At 41.5% G+C, this 16677-nt stretch overlaps 2 protein-coding genes across 3 annotated transcripts; one reads left to right on the forward strand and one right to left on the reverse strand.

Moving 5' to 3' along the window:
- Positions 1–208: 208 nt before the first annotated feature.
- On the reverse strand, positions 209–16587 carry ppih (peptidylprolyl isomerase H (cyclophilin H)). The gene is made up of 9 exons (XM_056597852.1): positions 16389–16587; positions 10830–10894; positions 10441–10464; positions 9796–9840; positions 8340–8382; positions 1400–1492; positions 990–1077; positions 851–891; positions 209–530 (listed from the first exon to the last, which is right to left on the reverse strand). The coding sequence occupies exons 1-9, from the start codon at positions 16461–16463 to the stop codon at positions 462–464; spliced, it is 543 nt and encodes a 180-aa protein (XP_056453827.1). The 5' UTR covers positions 16464–16587; the 3' UTR covers positions 209–461.
- On the forward strand, positions 7077–15709 carry si:dkeyp-100a1.6 (uncharacterized). 2 transcript variants are annotated; one of them, XM_056597851.1, is made up of 3 exons: positions 7077–7126; positions 7370–7402; positions 13900–15709. In XM_056597851.1, the coding sequence occupies exon 3, from the start codon at positions 13942–13944 to the stop codon at positions 15016–15018; it is 1077 nt and encodes a 358-aa protein (XP_056453826.1). In that variant the 5' UTR covers positions 7077–7126; positions 7370–7402; positions 13900–13941; the 3' UTR covers positions 15019–15709. The 2 variants fall into 2 exon arrangements, with proteins under 2 accessions (XP_056453826.1, XP_056453825.1); XM_056597850.1 differs by lacking the exons at positions 7077–7126; positions 7370–7402 and adding an exon at positions 11813–12542 and having other exon boundaries at positions 13900–15707.
- Positions 16588–16677: the final 90 nt, after the last annotated feature.

A 16677-nucleotide genomic window follows, 5' to 3' on the forward strand; every position in this document is an offset into this window, starting at 1 on the left:
TCAATGCATTTTAAGTCCCCAATGATTTTTATTGTGACCACCTATATAATATTTACCTGAAGACAAAATCAGTTTTTTGAAGACAGGAAAATACACGAAATAAAAAGGCAAATATAATTGAAAACAAGGTAATTAAGGGGGATTATTCCACCTAAGATTATAGTATGCAAGACGCAGCGACATACATGATAATGTTGTGATAGTCACTTCAAGAAATAAATCCAACAAGAGGTTTATAAAAATGTGGAATCACTTTATTATCACAATTTAGGTTCTACACAGGAGTTACAAAAATAATTTCCCATGTTAGGCCAGCAACAAAATAGACATGGACAAAGCAAATCGGTACACATCAATTTTGATTATTTCAGATGGAAAAAACAAACAATACAAAATCAATCACTTGTGGAAAATGTATGCCAAGAAAAAAAGGCTTGGCATGGTTCCGTCGACGGGAATGATTACATCTCCCCACACTGCGCTACGAGGATGGGCAGTTTGGGTTTGTTGTTGGGTCCCGTGGGAACGTTCTGAGGGGCATCAAGGATTTATAGGAAGAGTTATTGCAGGTTCAACACTTCCACAAGTTTACTGGTCGATCAACACAACCTGAATACATTGTTTGAATTCAATTTAGCATGATACCACCAACATCCTTTGTATGATTTAGAAAAAGGAAAGAAAATTTAGTTGCTTATATAAATTTCTTTGCCACGGCCTTCAAGATGTTTCATATGTATGACTGATCATCACGAAAGGCTTTATTGAAGAAAATTATTTTTCATCAATATAAACCTTTTGTTTCAGATGTTTAATAATTAAACATGAAAAATGTATAGCCTCTTTTTACCTCAATCTTCCTCATGACCAGTAAGCCATCGACCACTTTGCCTAAAAGAGTAAAGTAGTAAAGTAAAAAAACAACACTTTCAATATCGACACCGACAATACATTTATGATATAATATTGAAGCCCAATTTCGTATTCACCAAAAACCACGTGCTTTCCATCTAGCCAGTCACATTTGGTACACGTGATAAAAAACTGACAGCCATTTGTTCCGGGACCGCTGTTCGCCTGCAGGAATGGGAAAAAAAAATCAAGTCCCCCCTATGACAACTGCACACAAGAACTGAGCACTGTGGGTGTGTTCCAATAGTCATTCTATTGTATTGCGAATCATGGCTCCAACTGCTTCCTGATTTTCAGATGTTCTCAATTGCCCATTCCCCGCTGAGGGTATATATATATATTTCTGAGAGAAATAGGACAATTTGGGAAGCCCTCCTCATCTGCCTATACAAGCAGCTGGTCAACCATCAAAGTAAAACAATGAAGGAAATAATTCCATACAGAGGGAACATCCGTGTTATCCAGGGTTAATGTTCCCATTACTCACCATGGACAGGAGACCTGGGGAAGACTGCTTCACTTTGAAGTTTTCATCCGCAAACGGACCCCTGTAGATGCTGCACACGCCAGTGCCATCCCCCTATAAAAAGAGAAAGACCAGAGGAACAGGGTCAGGGTTGCTGGGGAATCTGAAAGGGAAGCAAGCATCTAGGCATCTCCAAGAGCAAGACAAATTTACCTTCAGAAAATTCATCCATGTTTATGGACTTGATCTGTGCCATATCCTGTCATATCGTTTTTTCTCCTTACATAGTCATTTTTTTAATGTTTAAAATTTGTTTTGTGGTCAAACCTAATTTTGGTATGGGAAACCGGATCTATCCGGTTTCGGAGTATCTCCGTAAAGACGGAGTCAAGCGAAACCTAGTAGATCTGTAGAAACGCTGTAGTACACATTCCAGGCCCATAAGAGGCACTGCTTCTGCTACAGAAATCCAGAAGAAAAATAAGAAGAGGAGGCGAGCGTGCGCATAAAGGGTGAGACTCCGTGGGCTCAACGACCTCGACCCTCTGGCTAGAGGGTCGAGTGGTGGGGCGATGACGTCATGGTTTACGGTTTCAGTCGGTTTCAGGCGTCCACACGAATCCAAAACGAAACCGGGTAGATTTGAAACCACCTCCGAGGGTGGTTTCAGAAGTTTGCGGTTTCGGTCAGCGGATTCGCCGGCTTCGTGTGGACGGAAGGCCGAACCGTACAAGACCTTTGCGGTTTCGCCATGAAATCGGCTTTGTGTGGACGGGGCCTTAATTGTCTAATTGAGGCCCCGTCAACACGAACCCGAAACGGGCAAAACCGTTTACGGTTTCGATCTATCCGGTTTCGGAGTATCTCCGTAAAGACGAAGTCAAGCGAAACCGAGTAGATCTGTAGAAACGCTGTAGTACACATTCCAGGCCCATAAGAGGCGCTGCTTCTGCTACAGAAATCCAGAAGAAAAATAAATAAGAAGAGGAGGCGAGCGTGCGCATAAAGGGTGAGACTCCGCGGGCTCAACAGTCATTGGCTAGAGGGTCGAGGGGTGGGGCGATGACGTCATGGTTTATGGTTTCAGTCGGTTTCAGGCGTCCACACGAATCCAAAACGAAACCGGGTAGATTTGAAACCACCTCCGAGGGTGGTTTCAGAAGTTAACGGTTTCGGTCAGCGGATTCGCCGGCTTCGTGTTGACGGAAGGCCGATCCGTACAAGACCTTTGCGGTTTCGCCATGAAATCGGCTTTGTGTGGACGGGGACGGGGAGTGTCAAGGGTGCACTGTCTCACACTTGGCCATCTGGCCGTGGCCGTTGGCCGTTTTCATACCTAACCGTGCTCAACTGGCCCCGTTGTTCTTACATACGTCACCACGTCGTAACACGTCATCACCAAGTGACCGCTGCATGGACCATAATAAAGTCATTGATTCGCGGATTCTCCCAAATACATCGGAATTCTTGTGGGTCTTCTCCAACTGTGCATGAATAGCATCGGCTGCCCAAATGGCTAACAGACACTCGACTTCTCTATGGGACCAACGTGAACCAACAGTTGAACCGCTTGACGCCATGTTTACCGTATAAAGGGAAAGAAGGCTCGTCGCCTTTATTATGTCCATGGTCGTCGCATGGACTATACATCATCCAGCTCAGGTTGCGTAGCCGTGCGTGTGCGTGTGTCGGCTCATTAGCATCGGTACCATGGCGGCCCGTACCGTAGCAGCACACCTCTCCCAAGTGGCCAAGTTGGCCTGGCCAGACTTGAGATTTGAGCACGGTTAGTTGTGAAAATGGCCAAGGCCACGGCCAGATGGCCTAGTGTGAGTGCACCCTAATTAAAAGACAATTTTCCACATCAAGAAATGTGAATCATGTTGAATAAATTTCAGGGTGACAAGAAAGTAACGCCCGTCTACATTATAAAGTATGGCTCAAAAACAACAATGACAGTCATTGGGCCCTATTTTAACGGTCTGAAACGCAAGTGGGAAGCGCAAAGCGCAAGTAGCTTTGTGGGCGGTTCTACGGCGCTATCGCTATTTTACAGGCGGATAAATGACGCTTGCGCCACGGCGCAAGTGTCAAAAGGGTTGGTCTGAAGCAGCCTAATTACCCGTAGGTGTGGTTTGGGCGTAACGTGCAACAAACCAATGAGAGTGCCAGCTCCCATCCCCTTTAAGAGCCATGAGCGCATTTGAATCGGACAAGTTGATATTTTGACAGCGTGTCTGCAGTCTCCGATGAGACAGATGCACATGAATTTCAAACTGCAAATGGCTTAGTTTATTGCCAAATAATATGGCCTAAATCACACATGGAATAAGGGGTTTTCTTCCACAACTTCAGAAATACTGAGTCCTCAAATAAATTTCGGCAAAGAAAACGTATGATAGGCTATAACATATGATATGCGGTAACTGTGGTTCTATTTAATGATATACGCAATACATAAACATTGTTTCTTATCAGTATTGTATGCTATCCTAATATGCATGTGTCCCCGCGGTAATAGACATTGCCATTGATTGTATTATGCGTTACGTGTTTAGTTTGCCCAAGTGAAGGAGTTCAAGTACCTCGGGGTCTTGTTCGCGAGTGAGGGAACTATGGAGCATGAGATTGGCCGGAGAATCGGAGCAGCGGGGGCGGTATTGCGTTCGCTTTACCGCACCGTTGTTACGAAAAGAGAGCTGAGCCGCAAGGCAAAGCTCTCGATCTACCGGTCGATCTTCGTTCCTATCCTCACCTATGGTCAATGGTCATGAGGGTTGGGTGATGACCGAAAGGACGAGATTGCGGGTACTAAGTTTTCTCAGAAGGGTGGCTGGCGTCTCCCTTAGGGATAGGGTGAGAAGCTCAGCAATCCGTGAGGAACTCGGATTAGAGCCGCTGCTCCTTTACTTATAAAAAGGAGTCAGCTGAGGTGGTTCGGGCATCTGGTAACGATGCGCGGTTGATGTGGTAATACAAATAACCTGATAGCTCATTTGAATCATTGCCATCTCATCAAACCCGTTTTCCATCCGGAAAACAAAGCTGCAGTTTGGGATGGATGAATATATAAACGTGACGGCATGAAATGCGTGCTGACAGATACTGGGCTGTACAGCAAGTTACTAGAGTAACTTGCTAAAGCCAGGACATATAGCTAGGGATGCACCGATTTATCGGACAAACATCGTTAACGGCCGATATTCGCGTTGTGGACTGCCATCGGCCTATCGGGAAATAAGATGACATTCACCAATGGCAGTGGCCGATGTTAATCTGTTGTGTCATCTAAATTTTGCAATGGCTAAATGTTGCGTTGGCTATTTGCAGTCTGACTTGCAGTTTCGGAGAAGATGCAACAGGCGGTAGGCTACTAATAATACCACCCATAACAGCCGCTGGCTGGACACGCCTCTGGCATGATGACGTCATAAAATAAAAAGTATTTCACTATTTCGGAGAAAGATCAGCGATATGCAGTTCGTTTTTTTGTTGGGCTGTAAGTACTGAACTATTCTCATTGAGTAGGCAGTTGTATAGTAGACAACAACTGGAATAGTCGAATAGTCAGTCACGTAGAAAATCTAATAATAAATGTGACTATCGTTATTTATTACACAGCTCTTCTCAATGCTGTTGAACGCTCCGTTCACTTGCTTGGGCCTTCACAACCTCCGGTGTTATATAATTTTTTGATAAATCACCGTTGCTAAGCATATAATGAACACTGTCAAGGAAAGTGGTTTAATTTTTTTCTGTTGTATCACTCCGCAAGTAGTTCGTTCAACCCCAGCGTCCTTTGGTCAACTATTTCTCAGCAGATCAACACTACGAATGCTGGTAACAAATAAATTGTAAAAGAGACACATCGTGTGAAGATATTTTTTTGGCCATAGTTTCCATATGCTAAAGACGTGTCTAGTTCACCGTCATGCAGGCTGTGTTCAGTAAAAACAATAGTGCTCTGTTTTCGGCACATGTAGGCCTATCTGCCTAAGCCCAAGTTGAAATCATTTTGAAGTTGAATGTTGATGGAGCAGTTGTTGAAATAAACAGATTGATTTCATACAAATCATGAAAGCCTCCCCCTGTGTCATTGTGTGTGTGTTTATACGAGGTGCGTTTCTGCGTGCGTGCGTTGGGGGGGTAGGGTTTATTTCCCTGGCACAAAAGGGGGAATAAAAACAACAAAACATCGGTATCGGCAATCGCCCAAATTGTTATTTTAAACATCGTTATCGGCCCAGAATTTCACAATCGGTGCATCCCTACATATAGCCAAAGAAATGCCGGAAAAACTAGCCTCTGAAAATATGCTGCTAACCGTAGACAAGAAGTATGAATTACCAAAGCAAACTTATATCTCCCAAACTTGATTCCCAGCCTTATACAACTAAGTGAAAGATGACATTCTGAAGGGATAAAATATCCTCTTACTCTTCCACTAGACATATGTGGTCAAGCTCAAATAGGTAAACATATACATGCACACCATATGTTGAATAACTGACTGGACTCTGTATTCAATGTGTTCAAAAGAGTCCAGATCCATACCCCATAACTACACTGCTAAGATTACTTGCCGAAGCACTCGAAGTCTCCTTAATCACGATTAGTTCAAAATGGCCTGTATAGACAATGGTGCATGCATTGTGGATGCACTACAAAATCTTGGCCGGCCAAGGATTAGTTGCCTTGACCACAACCTCCATTTGGTTGTTTCACATGGTTTGGACAGTGACAAGGATTGGGGCAACCCCTTCAACCTGAGCCGGCTAAAGGAGAGAGACCTTAGGGAAGCACAGACTGAAGCCAATCTCACCAAACAAAGTCTAGTGCTGGTGAGTAATTGATATTGGAGCTCATATGCTACACAGAATACCTCAGTTAATTTAAAGATCATTGAAAGAGTTTTAATTTTTAATTTAGAACTTTGGGGCCTGTAATGTAAATATCTTTGTGAGCGTGTATGTATGTATATGTATATTTGTTGATTGGTTAACCATTACATTATTATATTACTATGTACAATTAACTTAAAATAAATAATGGAAATGTATAAAGTAGCAATCGATGAATTATGTTGTTATATAGACTAAAGAAATAACAAATAGTCTCTTTCCCATAGGTTGTAGCCAAACAATGGGAAACAAAACAGAAATTGATAGAGAGGGTGACGGAGCTACTCCCAGCCATAAGACGTCTCATGGTGGACGATTGACAACATGGCCACCTAAACCCAACCTGGAAGGATGGCTCTGCAGAGAGACGCAGAGGGAGGGACGCAGAGGTCTTACAAAGCTACAAGGCATGAAAGAGGAAGGAAGTGGATACAGGGCCAAAGGAGAGTTGTGGTAAAGCCACCGGGGGAAATTATGGATCTGAACCTCCAGTACCCAGGAAAAGGCAGAGTGACCTTCTCCAGAACATAAGAGCACAACTAAAAAGTGGTCAAACCCAGGCTGTATATGTACCAAAAAGAGTGCAGGCTGATGCAGATATGACCAAGTATCATCTGAGCCCTGCCCTTGATGCGGTGGCACGATAACAATAGAATGTGAAATGTGGCTTTTTCTGTAACAAGGTAAACCTGAACAGTGTTCTCTGCTCGGAAACTGAACACCATAATAAACCTGTTGGTGTTCACGCCTTGGAAACATGACATTTGATTAACAGATTTGCCAGCAGATATGACCTGTTGATGCATCTGTGCTTTTGATCTCATGGTCACCTGGCTGTGGTTTTAAGGTGGGTTTTGTGTTTTTGAGCAAATGTTAGCTTATTAAAACTTAGTCTATAGCATATCTATGTGTTAATGTTCAAAAGGCATAATGCCTACATGCATTGTTTATATTTATTTTTTTAAATAGACTTTACATGTTATATTTTCAGAAATTAAGTTGAATTATGTGGCCACAAGGGTGCGCTTTTGTCCCTTTCAGTTCAGCTGCTAATGGATACTATATCTATATGTGCTTCTATCCCATCAAGGACACTTTCACCACACTTTACAGAGAGAAGAAGGTAAGTGAAGAACCTCTAAATGGAAAACCTTTGTGTTGTGGCCAGATATTATTTCAAAGAAGGAGACCTAAACTGACTTTGACATGTCAAACATTTTACTTCGTTACTTCTAATTGTTCTTTATGCTTATATCTTAAACTTAAAAATTTTGACAAACCAATTAGAATGTCTAATAATTAAAAGTAAATTGCTCTTGCATTAGTATACCATTGTATTCTAAGTTTATCAGTGGCATAAAGTGACAAGAATATCATTTAACACAATTATTTCTGGGACAATATAGCGTCCAACAAAAGTAGTTATGACACAGGCCTACATAAAGGTAATTAAATGAAAGTATATTTGTATTTGTTGATATGGGCAGTTGTCTCAAGTCTCTCTTATGACAATATTGTTGCATGTTAAATATGATATTTTATATAAAGTACCATAGTTATATTAGTAGCAGAAAGCCTGGAACTATAATGGATCCACAATTCTTTATCAAAAAGAGAACAGAAAAAAGCATACCCACGTACTCACGCCTTTATATGTTTTCCAGGTGTTTTAAGCTTAGGAGTAGATAAAAAAACCGACACTTGCCCTGTGACTGCTCAATTATTAACGGCATGCTCCATGGAACTAGTAGTAATCATACCGACAAAGATATCTTGTACTTTGACCTTGGTAAATCATGAATTTCTCATACTAGTTTACAAGTCTATGTATTAAGATGCATCGATAAGCGTGCATTTGCGTAATACAAATGCTCCAAAGCCGTAAAAAGGTGAAAACCGTCCTTCAGGGAAATTAATGGTTTATTTTACAATTGGAAACAAAGACTCTCTTCCGCTCCGCCCACTTTGCAACTCTATATGACCCATTTAAGAGTAGAAGAAGGCTGATTTGTCTAAAAACACCACATAAATGGATCAAAGGTGAAGCACTATATACTCACGTTCACAAAGTCGCCTCCCTGGATCATGAAGTCCTTTATAACCCTATGGGTAGCAAATGAAGATAGTTTGAGCTCCCAATATGAAACAGAGGCACAGCAAAGGAAAGCAGAATTCTAACATGATGTCCTGCTTGTTTATTTAGGAGGGTTGGCTCTAATTCAGTGGTTCCCAACCTTTTTTCTCCAGGGCCCCCCTAATTCACTTCTGATGGAATACGCCCCCCCCCCCCCCCTCCCATAACCATACATTTCTATTTTTTGTGCCTTTATTTAATAAATGTGTTATTTTCCTTGGCTTACAGTGCATGGTATTAATAGGCCTACATTCATCAATGTGAACCTTGGGCTTGCATACCCACAACCAGGGCTTTAATTTCAGGTGTAATATGAATGACAGCCAGTCTAAAGTCGTTCTGCACACTTTTGTTTTGATGGCGACAAGTGCACTGAATGGCAATAATGCATTTGCCAATTGATGGGACTGACCTGTCGATAAGCTCCGCCCTTAAGCCCAGTTCAGACCAAAGATTCGCCTCGCAACGACTTGCGACTCCTTGCTTCTAAAAACTGGGCAGTTCACACTGCTGCACCGAGAGGCGACATCAGGTGGTTTCCCTAGCAACTATGAACGCTCTGGCACAGCTGAGAGCCGCAACAGCATCACGCTAAAACGTAGCCTAACTTAGGTTTGCGGTTAAGTTGCTTGAGCTAGCACCCCAATTTACCCTCCCGGACCATACGCAAATTGGCGGTTTATTGGGTTTCATTCTGAAGTAAATGCGTCGGCCCCGCGGTTCCGGGGGGGGGCTTGGGTAGAGGTGTTGATGCTGTGCTGTCCCCAGGTTGGGAACCACTGCTCTAATTGAATGCATGGTGAACACTAGGGGTGTGCACGGGTACACGTGTAACCGGTTAGTAAATCATAACCGTTTAGGAAAAAGAAGTAAAAGAAAACCGTAAAAAAAATAAAATAATCGCGACGGTCCATACTAGTTTACATATTTATAATTCGAAAGTCGTCCCAGCCTTTATACCACAGATACTTTAGGGTCTATAGCATATAACCGCTTTTTCTGATTACAGTTTAATGTAACAGTAAGCTGACAAAATCCTACACCGCAACTGCAAATTAACCGCACGGAGATAACCATGGCAACCGGACACACACATTTTCTTTTTGCGATCCATCTGCTCGCCCATCCGCCGTGTTGATAAACAAATAATCCCCCTATAGCGCGACTGCGGTTCACCTTAAAAAAAATAATAAAAATCATTCATTAATAAAAAAAAAAACGGTTAACCGTGTAGACGAAAAAAAAGGGGTTGGGTAACCCTTTACAATTTTTTGTAAACGTTCACACCCCTAGTGAACACCAACATACTTACATTTGTACATTCAGTTGCTAATTATCATTTAAATAATTAAAGGGTCTGCCCAACAAAATGAATACTGTACCGGTGGAATGTGCAGCCTTTGTAGCCGATAGGGACTCCATCTTTTCTGTAACACAAAAAAAAGATACAACCAAGAAAGGTTCAACACACATCCTGTGATAATATGGAAAATGTAATTTACACCTGAGCCAGCAGTCATTGCCTGACATAACTGCCAAAATGACTGCCAAATTCAAGCGGAATGGCTGTGGGAATGAACCAAATATCTTTCAGTGGACAAAAAATCGGTTTGTCTGGGTTATTAAGTTCAACTGCCACGCCTTGCCCTGATCCACCAGACACCTGTTACTGTTGAGCACGCACACAGTGCAACAGTTACACCTTTGTGAGGATGTATTCAAAGTAGCCTGCATGCGTTTCTTATGGATAGTATTTCTTATCAGCAGTTCCTTTTCAGAGCCCTCTGCTGCTGGTGTGTTTAGGTATATGAGGTAGTGCAAGGCAAACACAAAGTGCAAAGAGAATGTTAAATCAACATTTTCAATCAGTCACTGCTAGCATGTGTAGTTTAATTGTTAACATCGTAAACTAGGCCATAAGTAAAGGGTTGCGTTAAATCTAATATGTAGCCTGTTTACAATCAGAACCTTTCAACATCTGAGGACAAGATTTGGTGCCATATTTTATATATGAGAGCTCAGCTCACCTGAATTCGCCTGTGCAAAACTGCCTGCAACGGATACAAGAATTATTAGTTGCAATGCAATACCAAACAACGTTTAGGTCTTCGAAAATTGCCCAGTTTCTCTGCATGAAAGCAGATCAAATAAGCCGCCGAAAAATTCAGATTTGGAAGCATTCAGCACAACGCCCCTAGCCAGTGCACTGTTAGCCATTTGGGCTTTTAGCATTGCTCTGTGCAAGCTCCATACTGGTTGATCAACGAAAAAAAATGTCTGTGCTTGTTTGATCTGTTTTCATGGAGAAAGAAACCCTGGGTTCAGTTTTCACAATTGGAGTGTAACAAAAAAAATCAGGGGTTATTTTAAGACACCTTCAGGTTCAGAACCTATCCTGTACATTTTGTACAACTACCTGAAGTTCTCTGCAGTCTTGGGAACGATATCAGCAAACAGTTCTATCTTCACTCTGCCCACGTCCTGAAACAACAAAAAATGCATCATGATGATCGTTGTTTGCAAGGTTATCAGGTTGACATATTTTCAAGACAATATACAATGTTATCTTGCCCAAGACATGTCTCTAATTACAGCGCACAAAAGGAAAGTGTGTCCGTAGGCTAGGGCTGGGCGATAAATCAAATTTCGATCTTGATTTCAGCGTCAAACTATCACAAAACTGATCTAATCGAGTCTCGATTACTTATTTTTTTATGTTTAATAGAAAGTGCAGGGTGGATACATATCTGTCCATTATTTTAGATTTGACCATTTTCTTTTTTACTATTTTGTGTATTTATTTAAGGCGAGATTTTAGAGTACTCAGTTACTTGTGTTTTTTGGGAGAGACATGCTGAATAAATACATCATGTTTGCAAACTCAAAATGATCGTTTGAATAATCGTGATTACATTATTGACCAAAATAATCCTGATTATGATTTTTCCATAATCGAGCAGCCCTACCGTAGGCCCTATACAGTACTGAGAACGTGTGTGTGTGTGTGTGTGTGTGTGTGTGTGTGTGTGTGTGTGTGTGTGTGTGTGTGTGTGTGTGTGTGTGTGTGTGTGTGTGTGTGTGTGTGTGTGTGTGTGTGTGTGTGTAATGTACATGTTTACCCTCTGCGAGGCTGAAACAACCCCACTGTGAAACCCAGTGGAAGAAGCATTGCCCACCGTTTTATTTTGTCTCTAGCCGAAATCGAAATCTAAACATCAAACCATAGGCCCACCATTCGCGTATCAACAGGTATGACAACGTCGCTATTTGTATTCCATTCAATCTTGTTTAATGTCCGTAGCTTTGACCACACCCCCAATTTTAAGTTCAGAATTGATTGTTGGATTGGAATGATCAATCAATGCGAAGATGATGTTATGTCATAAGGAAGTGCGTCTGACAAGAGCAGCGATAAAAAAAGGCGTCTAAATTTTGACTGAAGAGCGATAAGAGCATCCAACCGCATGACGCAGGAACCTGCACCTTGGGCAGTCGGGGTGACTGCCAATCAGCCTTTTATTTACTGCAAAGGAAGTCTAACTAGAACGCTGCACACAAGGACCAGAACACATTAACTACTTTTGTAGCTTGTGAAAACCACTAGCCAAATGTTGACACTTTTTGACGATTGCAAAATATTTTTAGTGATTCATGCAAAGAGTTAGCCTTGCGTTCACAGAGGAGGTATTGAAAGAGCCAAAAGAACAGAACAATTTACTCAATTCAATAATTTAAAAAAATATGCTGCAAGTCTGAGGCGTTAGGATGCCATCTAACCTCCCATACTGGTCTGTGATTCATTTGTTGTCATTCTTGAAAAACTGGGGGCTGCTACTCGTTGGTATGCAAAGAGCTGGGCGGTTCTACTAGTGGGCAGCAACCAAAATAACAGGTAGTCCAGGTTGTTTCTCACCGTCCATGAGCCTACATGCAGGTGAGAGCAGAGAGCAGCAAATATTAGCATTGCAAAGCAGGAGAGAGAGGGAGAGCGCCATGTGTCTAAACAGCAACAGAGAACTCAACAGGTAGAGAGAGATCCAGTGGGTCGTACAAAGCTAGAAGTGCACTGCTAACGCTGGGTACACACTGCAGGATAATTAACGTAAGCCCGATTTCCTGCCCATCTCTGGTAAGAAAAGCCCATACTTATTGTTTTACCAATTTTTATATTTGCAAGGTTATCCTGTGGTTTGGGGTATGTTAAGACAGTCTTTATTTTTTTAAGAAGGCCTAACCGGTTGGAGATCGCAAATATATATATTTTTCAATAATTACGAACAGATATCCTGTATTGTGGGGGGAACTCGGATAACAGCCGAGGACGCAGGCAATTGATTGTCACAAGGGAAAGACTATGGCCAATTGGGAGCCACGCTGACTGGGACTGGGGTGTTGTGGAATGGAATCGGTTATTGTGTTGTGTGCTGAATTGGCAATTCAGTTCCTTCCTCTCAATTAAGGATTCACTTATAGAAGTCAGTAAAGCGTGGTACTTCACTGTTGTGGTTTGAATTGAATGGCCAACTATTCAAATAAATTCTTATTGTGAATTATAGACACGCAAAGTATCCTCAAAAGAAAAGTAAAAAATGACTGTATAAATATTGGAGTGGTAAAAGGGATACAGTACCGAACCTGTTCAGACACTTGCAATTTTAAGTGAATTATGAATGTACAAATCCTACAAGTAGTCCAGGGTTGGGAAAAAGAATAAATTCTTCGATGCATCGCGATTATCTCTAGAACGATGCGCCTCGATGCAGATAAATTAATAAAAAATAATAATAATTTGTTAGCCTGCTGCCACATTCAGTTCGCCAGAGGGATAATTTAAAAATTATTTAATTTATCTTCAGTGTGTATTGGCCAATCTGATTTGTCTTGACACGATTGCGATTAAGCCTACGCATAGCATGTACGCAAACTCAGATGCAAGAACTCCTAATTCAAGAGCAGCTTTTTCTTTAATGACATAGGAAAGATAGATTCGACAGAAAAGAAAACAGAACCCTATTTTTTACATACTTCCATGTTTTGTCTTAATGCAAGCTGCATTATTGCATTGTTCATAGAAAGTCATATTTGTGACATAAGCTTTTTCTCTAATAAAATATTAGATAAGTTAATTCATCTGTTGATGTCTTTAATGATCATCACAAAAGTAGGAAGTGATTAGCAAACTCTGAGTAGCAAACTCGGATGTACAGTATATATATATTTTTGAAAATCACACATGGAAATGTACAGAAAATTTTTTGTGGCATCGAGATGCATCGATAATCGTTTTAGAATCAATCGTTGACCTCATAATTGGAATCGAATCGAATTGTGAGGTGCCAAGAGATTCCCCTAATGTAGTCCCTTTAAACTGGGTCATATTCAATGCCAGTCAGGTCGCCTTTGGAGAGCTTGGTGAGAAGTAAAACAGCACCAATCCATGCATGATTTCTGTGGTTTTTAACCAACATAATCTTCTTCTCAAACAGTCTACTGAAGCGCCAAAGACCCAGGACACCCAAGGTCTAAAAATGTTGGGTGTCATAGAAGAATGGAGGGAAGACCACAACCACGTGGACAACACACCGCGGTACCTGTTCCTCCTTCTGTTCAAGTTTGGCATGGACACCACCATTCTGTACATCTGCTGGAATAGACTGCACACCTTCTTCCTAAGTTTGTGTGGCCTGTCCATCGTCGTGGCGGATGCGGTCATGTTTTTGGCGTTGACCACGGTGTGGTTCCTCAACCCATTGAAGTCCCCCGTGTCAGTCTGCTTTCTCTTGGCCCACTTTTCTAGCGTCTTCTCCATGCTACCACTGCCGATGCTGGGCCTGGGTCTGTTGGACTACTTATTTCATGACAGGTGTTTGGCTAACCGAAGGCCTGTCATTATGAAGCTAACAAACACAGCAATGGCCTTGCTGGTTTGGCTTGTGGCTGCGGTGTATTCCTATGAAGCGACGAGGAGCAGCCCGAGGGAAATTGAACATTTTGGAGGTTTGAAGGCTCTAGTGTGTGAAGTGCAGGAGAGCGGCACGGTCAATGTCTTTGTTATTAGTCTACTTATAGTGACAATTTGTGCATTGCTGCCACACTACACCAGCATCTCTGCATGGTACAGAAGGGCCAACATGTTGTCTGATCAGAGAGACAAACCACCTAAAATCCCGAAGAGTGATCTACTGCGCAATGCCGTCGGCCAGGATGCTCAGGAAGATGCCGCGGCGAAGGCCCTAGTCCAGACGACCCATCAGCCGCCATCTCTCTGCGTCAGCTTTATGCTGGGCTTTGCTTCAGTATGGCTGCCCTACCTCATCATATCTGTGATATTTGTGCTCTTGGGCTTGGGGATTCCAGCGTACATATTGGTCAATCTGCTTTGGATGGAATGCAGCAACAGTTTATTAGTGGGTGTTGTGTTCTGGTTGAAGTGTACAGAGTCAGGACAGTATAATCATCTCCCAGACAATATTTGTATGTGGCGCACATACTTGCATTTGAGCAGGGGAACACCTGTATGTCAGGAGAACTTCAATACAACCAAATGGAACCCATCAGAAGGCCCTACGAACACAGTCTCCCATCAGATTGACCAAGTGGTGTGAGGTCACCACTAGTCGTACTACACATTCATATCTAAAGTCTGATGGTTGACAAACTCAAATCTAGGTGAACAAGGGCATTTCCGGGGAAATGGGGGGGATTTCACTTTCTTTCACTAAATATTTGTGTTTGACCAACACAAACTATAGTTTGTGGTTTTAAAGTGTAAGAAATTTGTACAAATTATCGTATCAACAGTCTAGACTAGAAGTCACTATATAAAGGCAATTAAAATCCTTTTGAAAGCTTCATCCACTCACAAGAATGAGGTTTATTTGGTAGAATATCTCTGTAGCAAAACCGGAAAAACGGCGTAACTTAAGGTTACAGTTTTTGGTTCAAGGCTGGGCTCTGTGTCCCTCAAGAGGTTTGGCTAAAGGGTTTGCATACAACCACCTGATGCCACTATTACAATTTTATTCAAAAAGCTTTATGATATGACTATTGTTTTGAACAGCATTACCGATAGATTATTAATCTATATCTTTTGTACTTGATGGAAGTTGAGTTTTGAACTTTGTTATTGCAATAAAATTCAAGAAACCAAATTGGTCAAATGGTTGGAAAGATCAATGTCTGTTTTGTATACTATCAGTTTCAATTTTATTATCTTATTATTGTTGTATAAAAATGAATGAAATAAAGATTGTATTGTATTAAACATTAAATGTTGCCTTTCAAAGTAGGTAATTTCTTCAGTTTTCTATGTAGTCTACACATTTCAGAAAAATATACTGATGGTGGGCCCGATCAGCACCATCCAAATCAATAATTAGATTAATGGAAGAGTGAAACGATAAACTGACCATCTTAAGTTGAACCTTTACAACCTTTACTGCTCAATCGTCTACTTATTAAGTATATAGGAATCGGAATAATGAGAATAATAAGATATGAGTAAACAATGGCTCAAATCCATTCACCCTTACGTTTGCAAATTGTGAATAAAAGCCGGTAATTGATGTGCGCACCTAAAGCAGCACAACTTCCACGTTAAAAGGAAACTACAAAAATAAACTGAAATAAAAGAAACACAAACCAACGAAACGTCAAGAATGTTGTACAGAAAAGAAAAAACAATACATGCATATTAAATGTTGGAAAATACTCAACATGGGCCAATTTAGCTATAGTAAGTTAGCTTTCAGCAGGTAAACAGTCCGATTGTACAGCCCTTAACAGATACTAACTTGGGCGTTGCTTTGAATATAGCTTTCAAACGTTCACACTTGCAGGTTTTGCATTTGCCTTGTTCTTAACATAACAGTCTAGGTTAACACAGTAAACACATGATGCTAACGTTAGCTGAACGCAGCGTAGCCAGTCTGAATTTAAACTTTACTTCCTCGTCCTTCCGCCTTGTTCCACTCACCTGTCCTCCGATGGTCACATCAAAGAACACTATAGGGTTGTTTGGGTTCGTTGGTTGGACATTCATTGTTGCCATTATGGAAACCAAGCAATATTTGATTATATTAGACACGTTGCTCTTACATCCATGTGAACAATTTGAAAACAAGACCGTGGTAGATGTTCTACGGTGGCCCGTACTGCCCAAAACACGGGTGGAAAGGAAGGACAAAAGCAACTTGCGTTTGTCGCGGTTCCGAAGAACAACTTTACAAAAGTTAAACAAGCACTACAAAAATAAGTTACAGGAG

Source organism: Gadus chalcogrammus, chromosome 1 (assembly GCF_026213295.1).
Source record: "Gadus chalcogrammus isolate NIFS_2021 chromosome 1, NIFS_Gcha_1.0, whole genome shotgun sequence".
Taxonomy (NCBI): Eukaryota; Metazoa; Chordata; class Actinopteri; order Gadiformes; family Gadidae; genus Gadus; species Gadus chalcogrammus.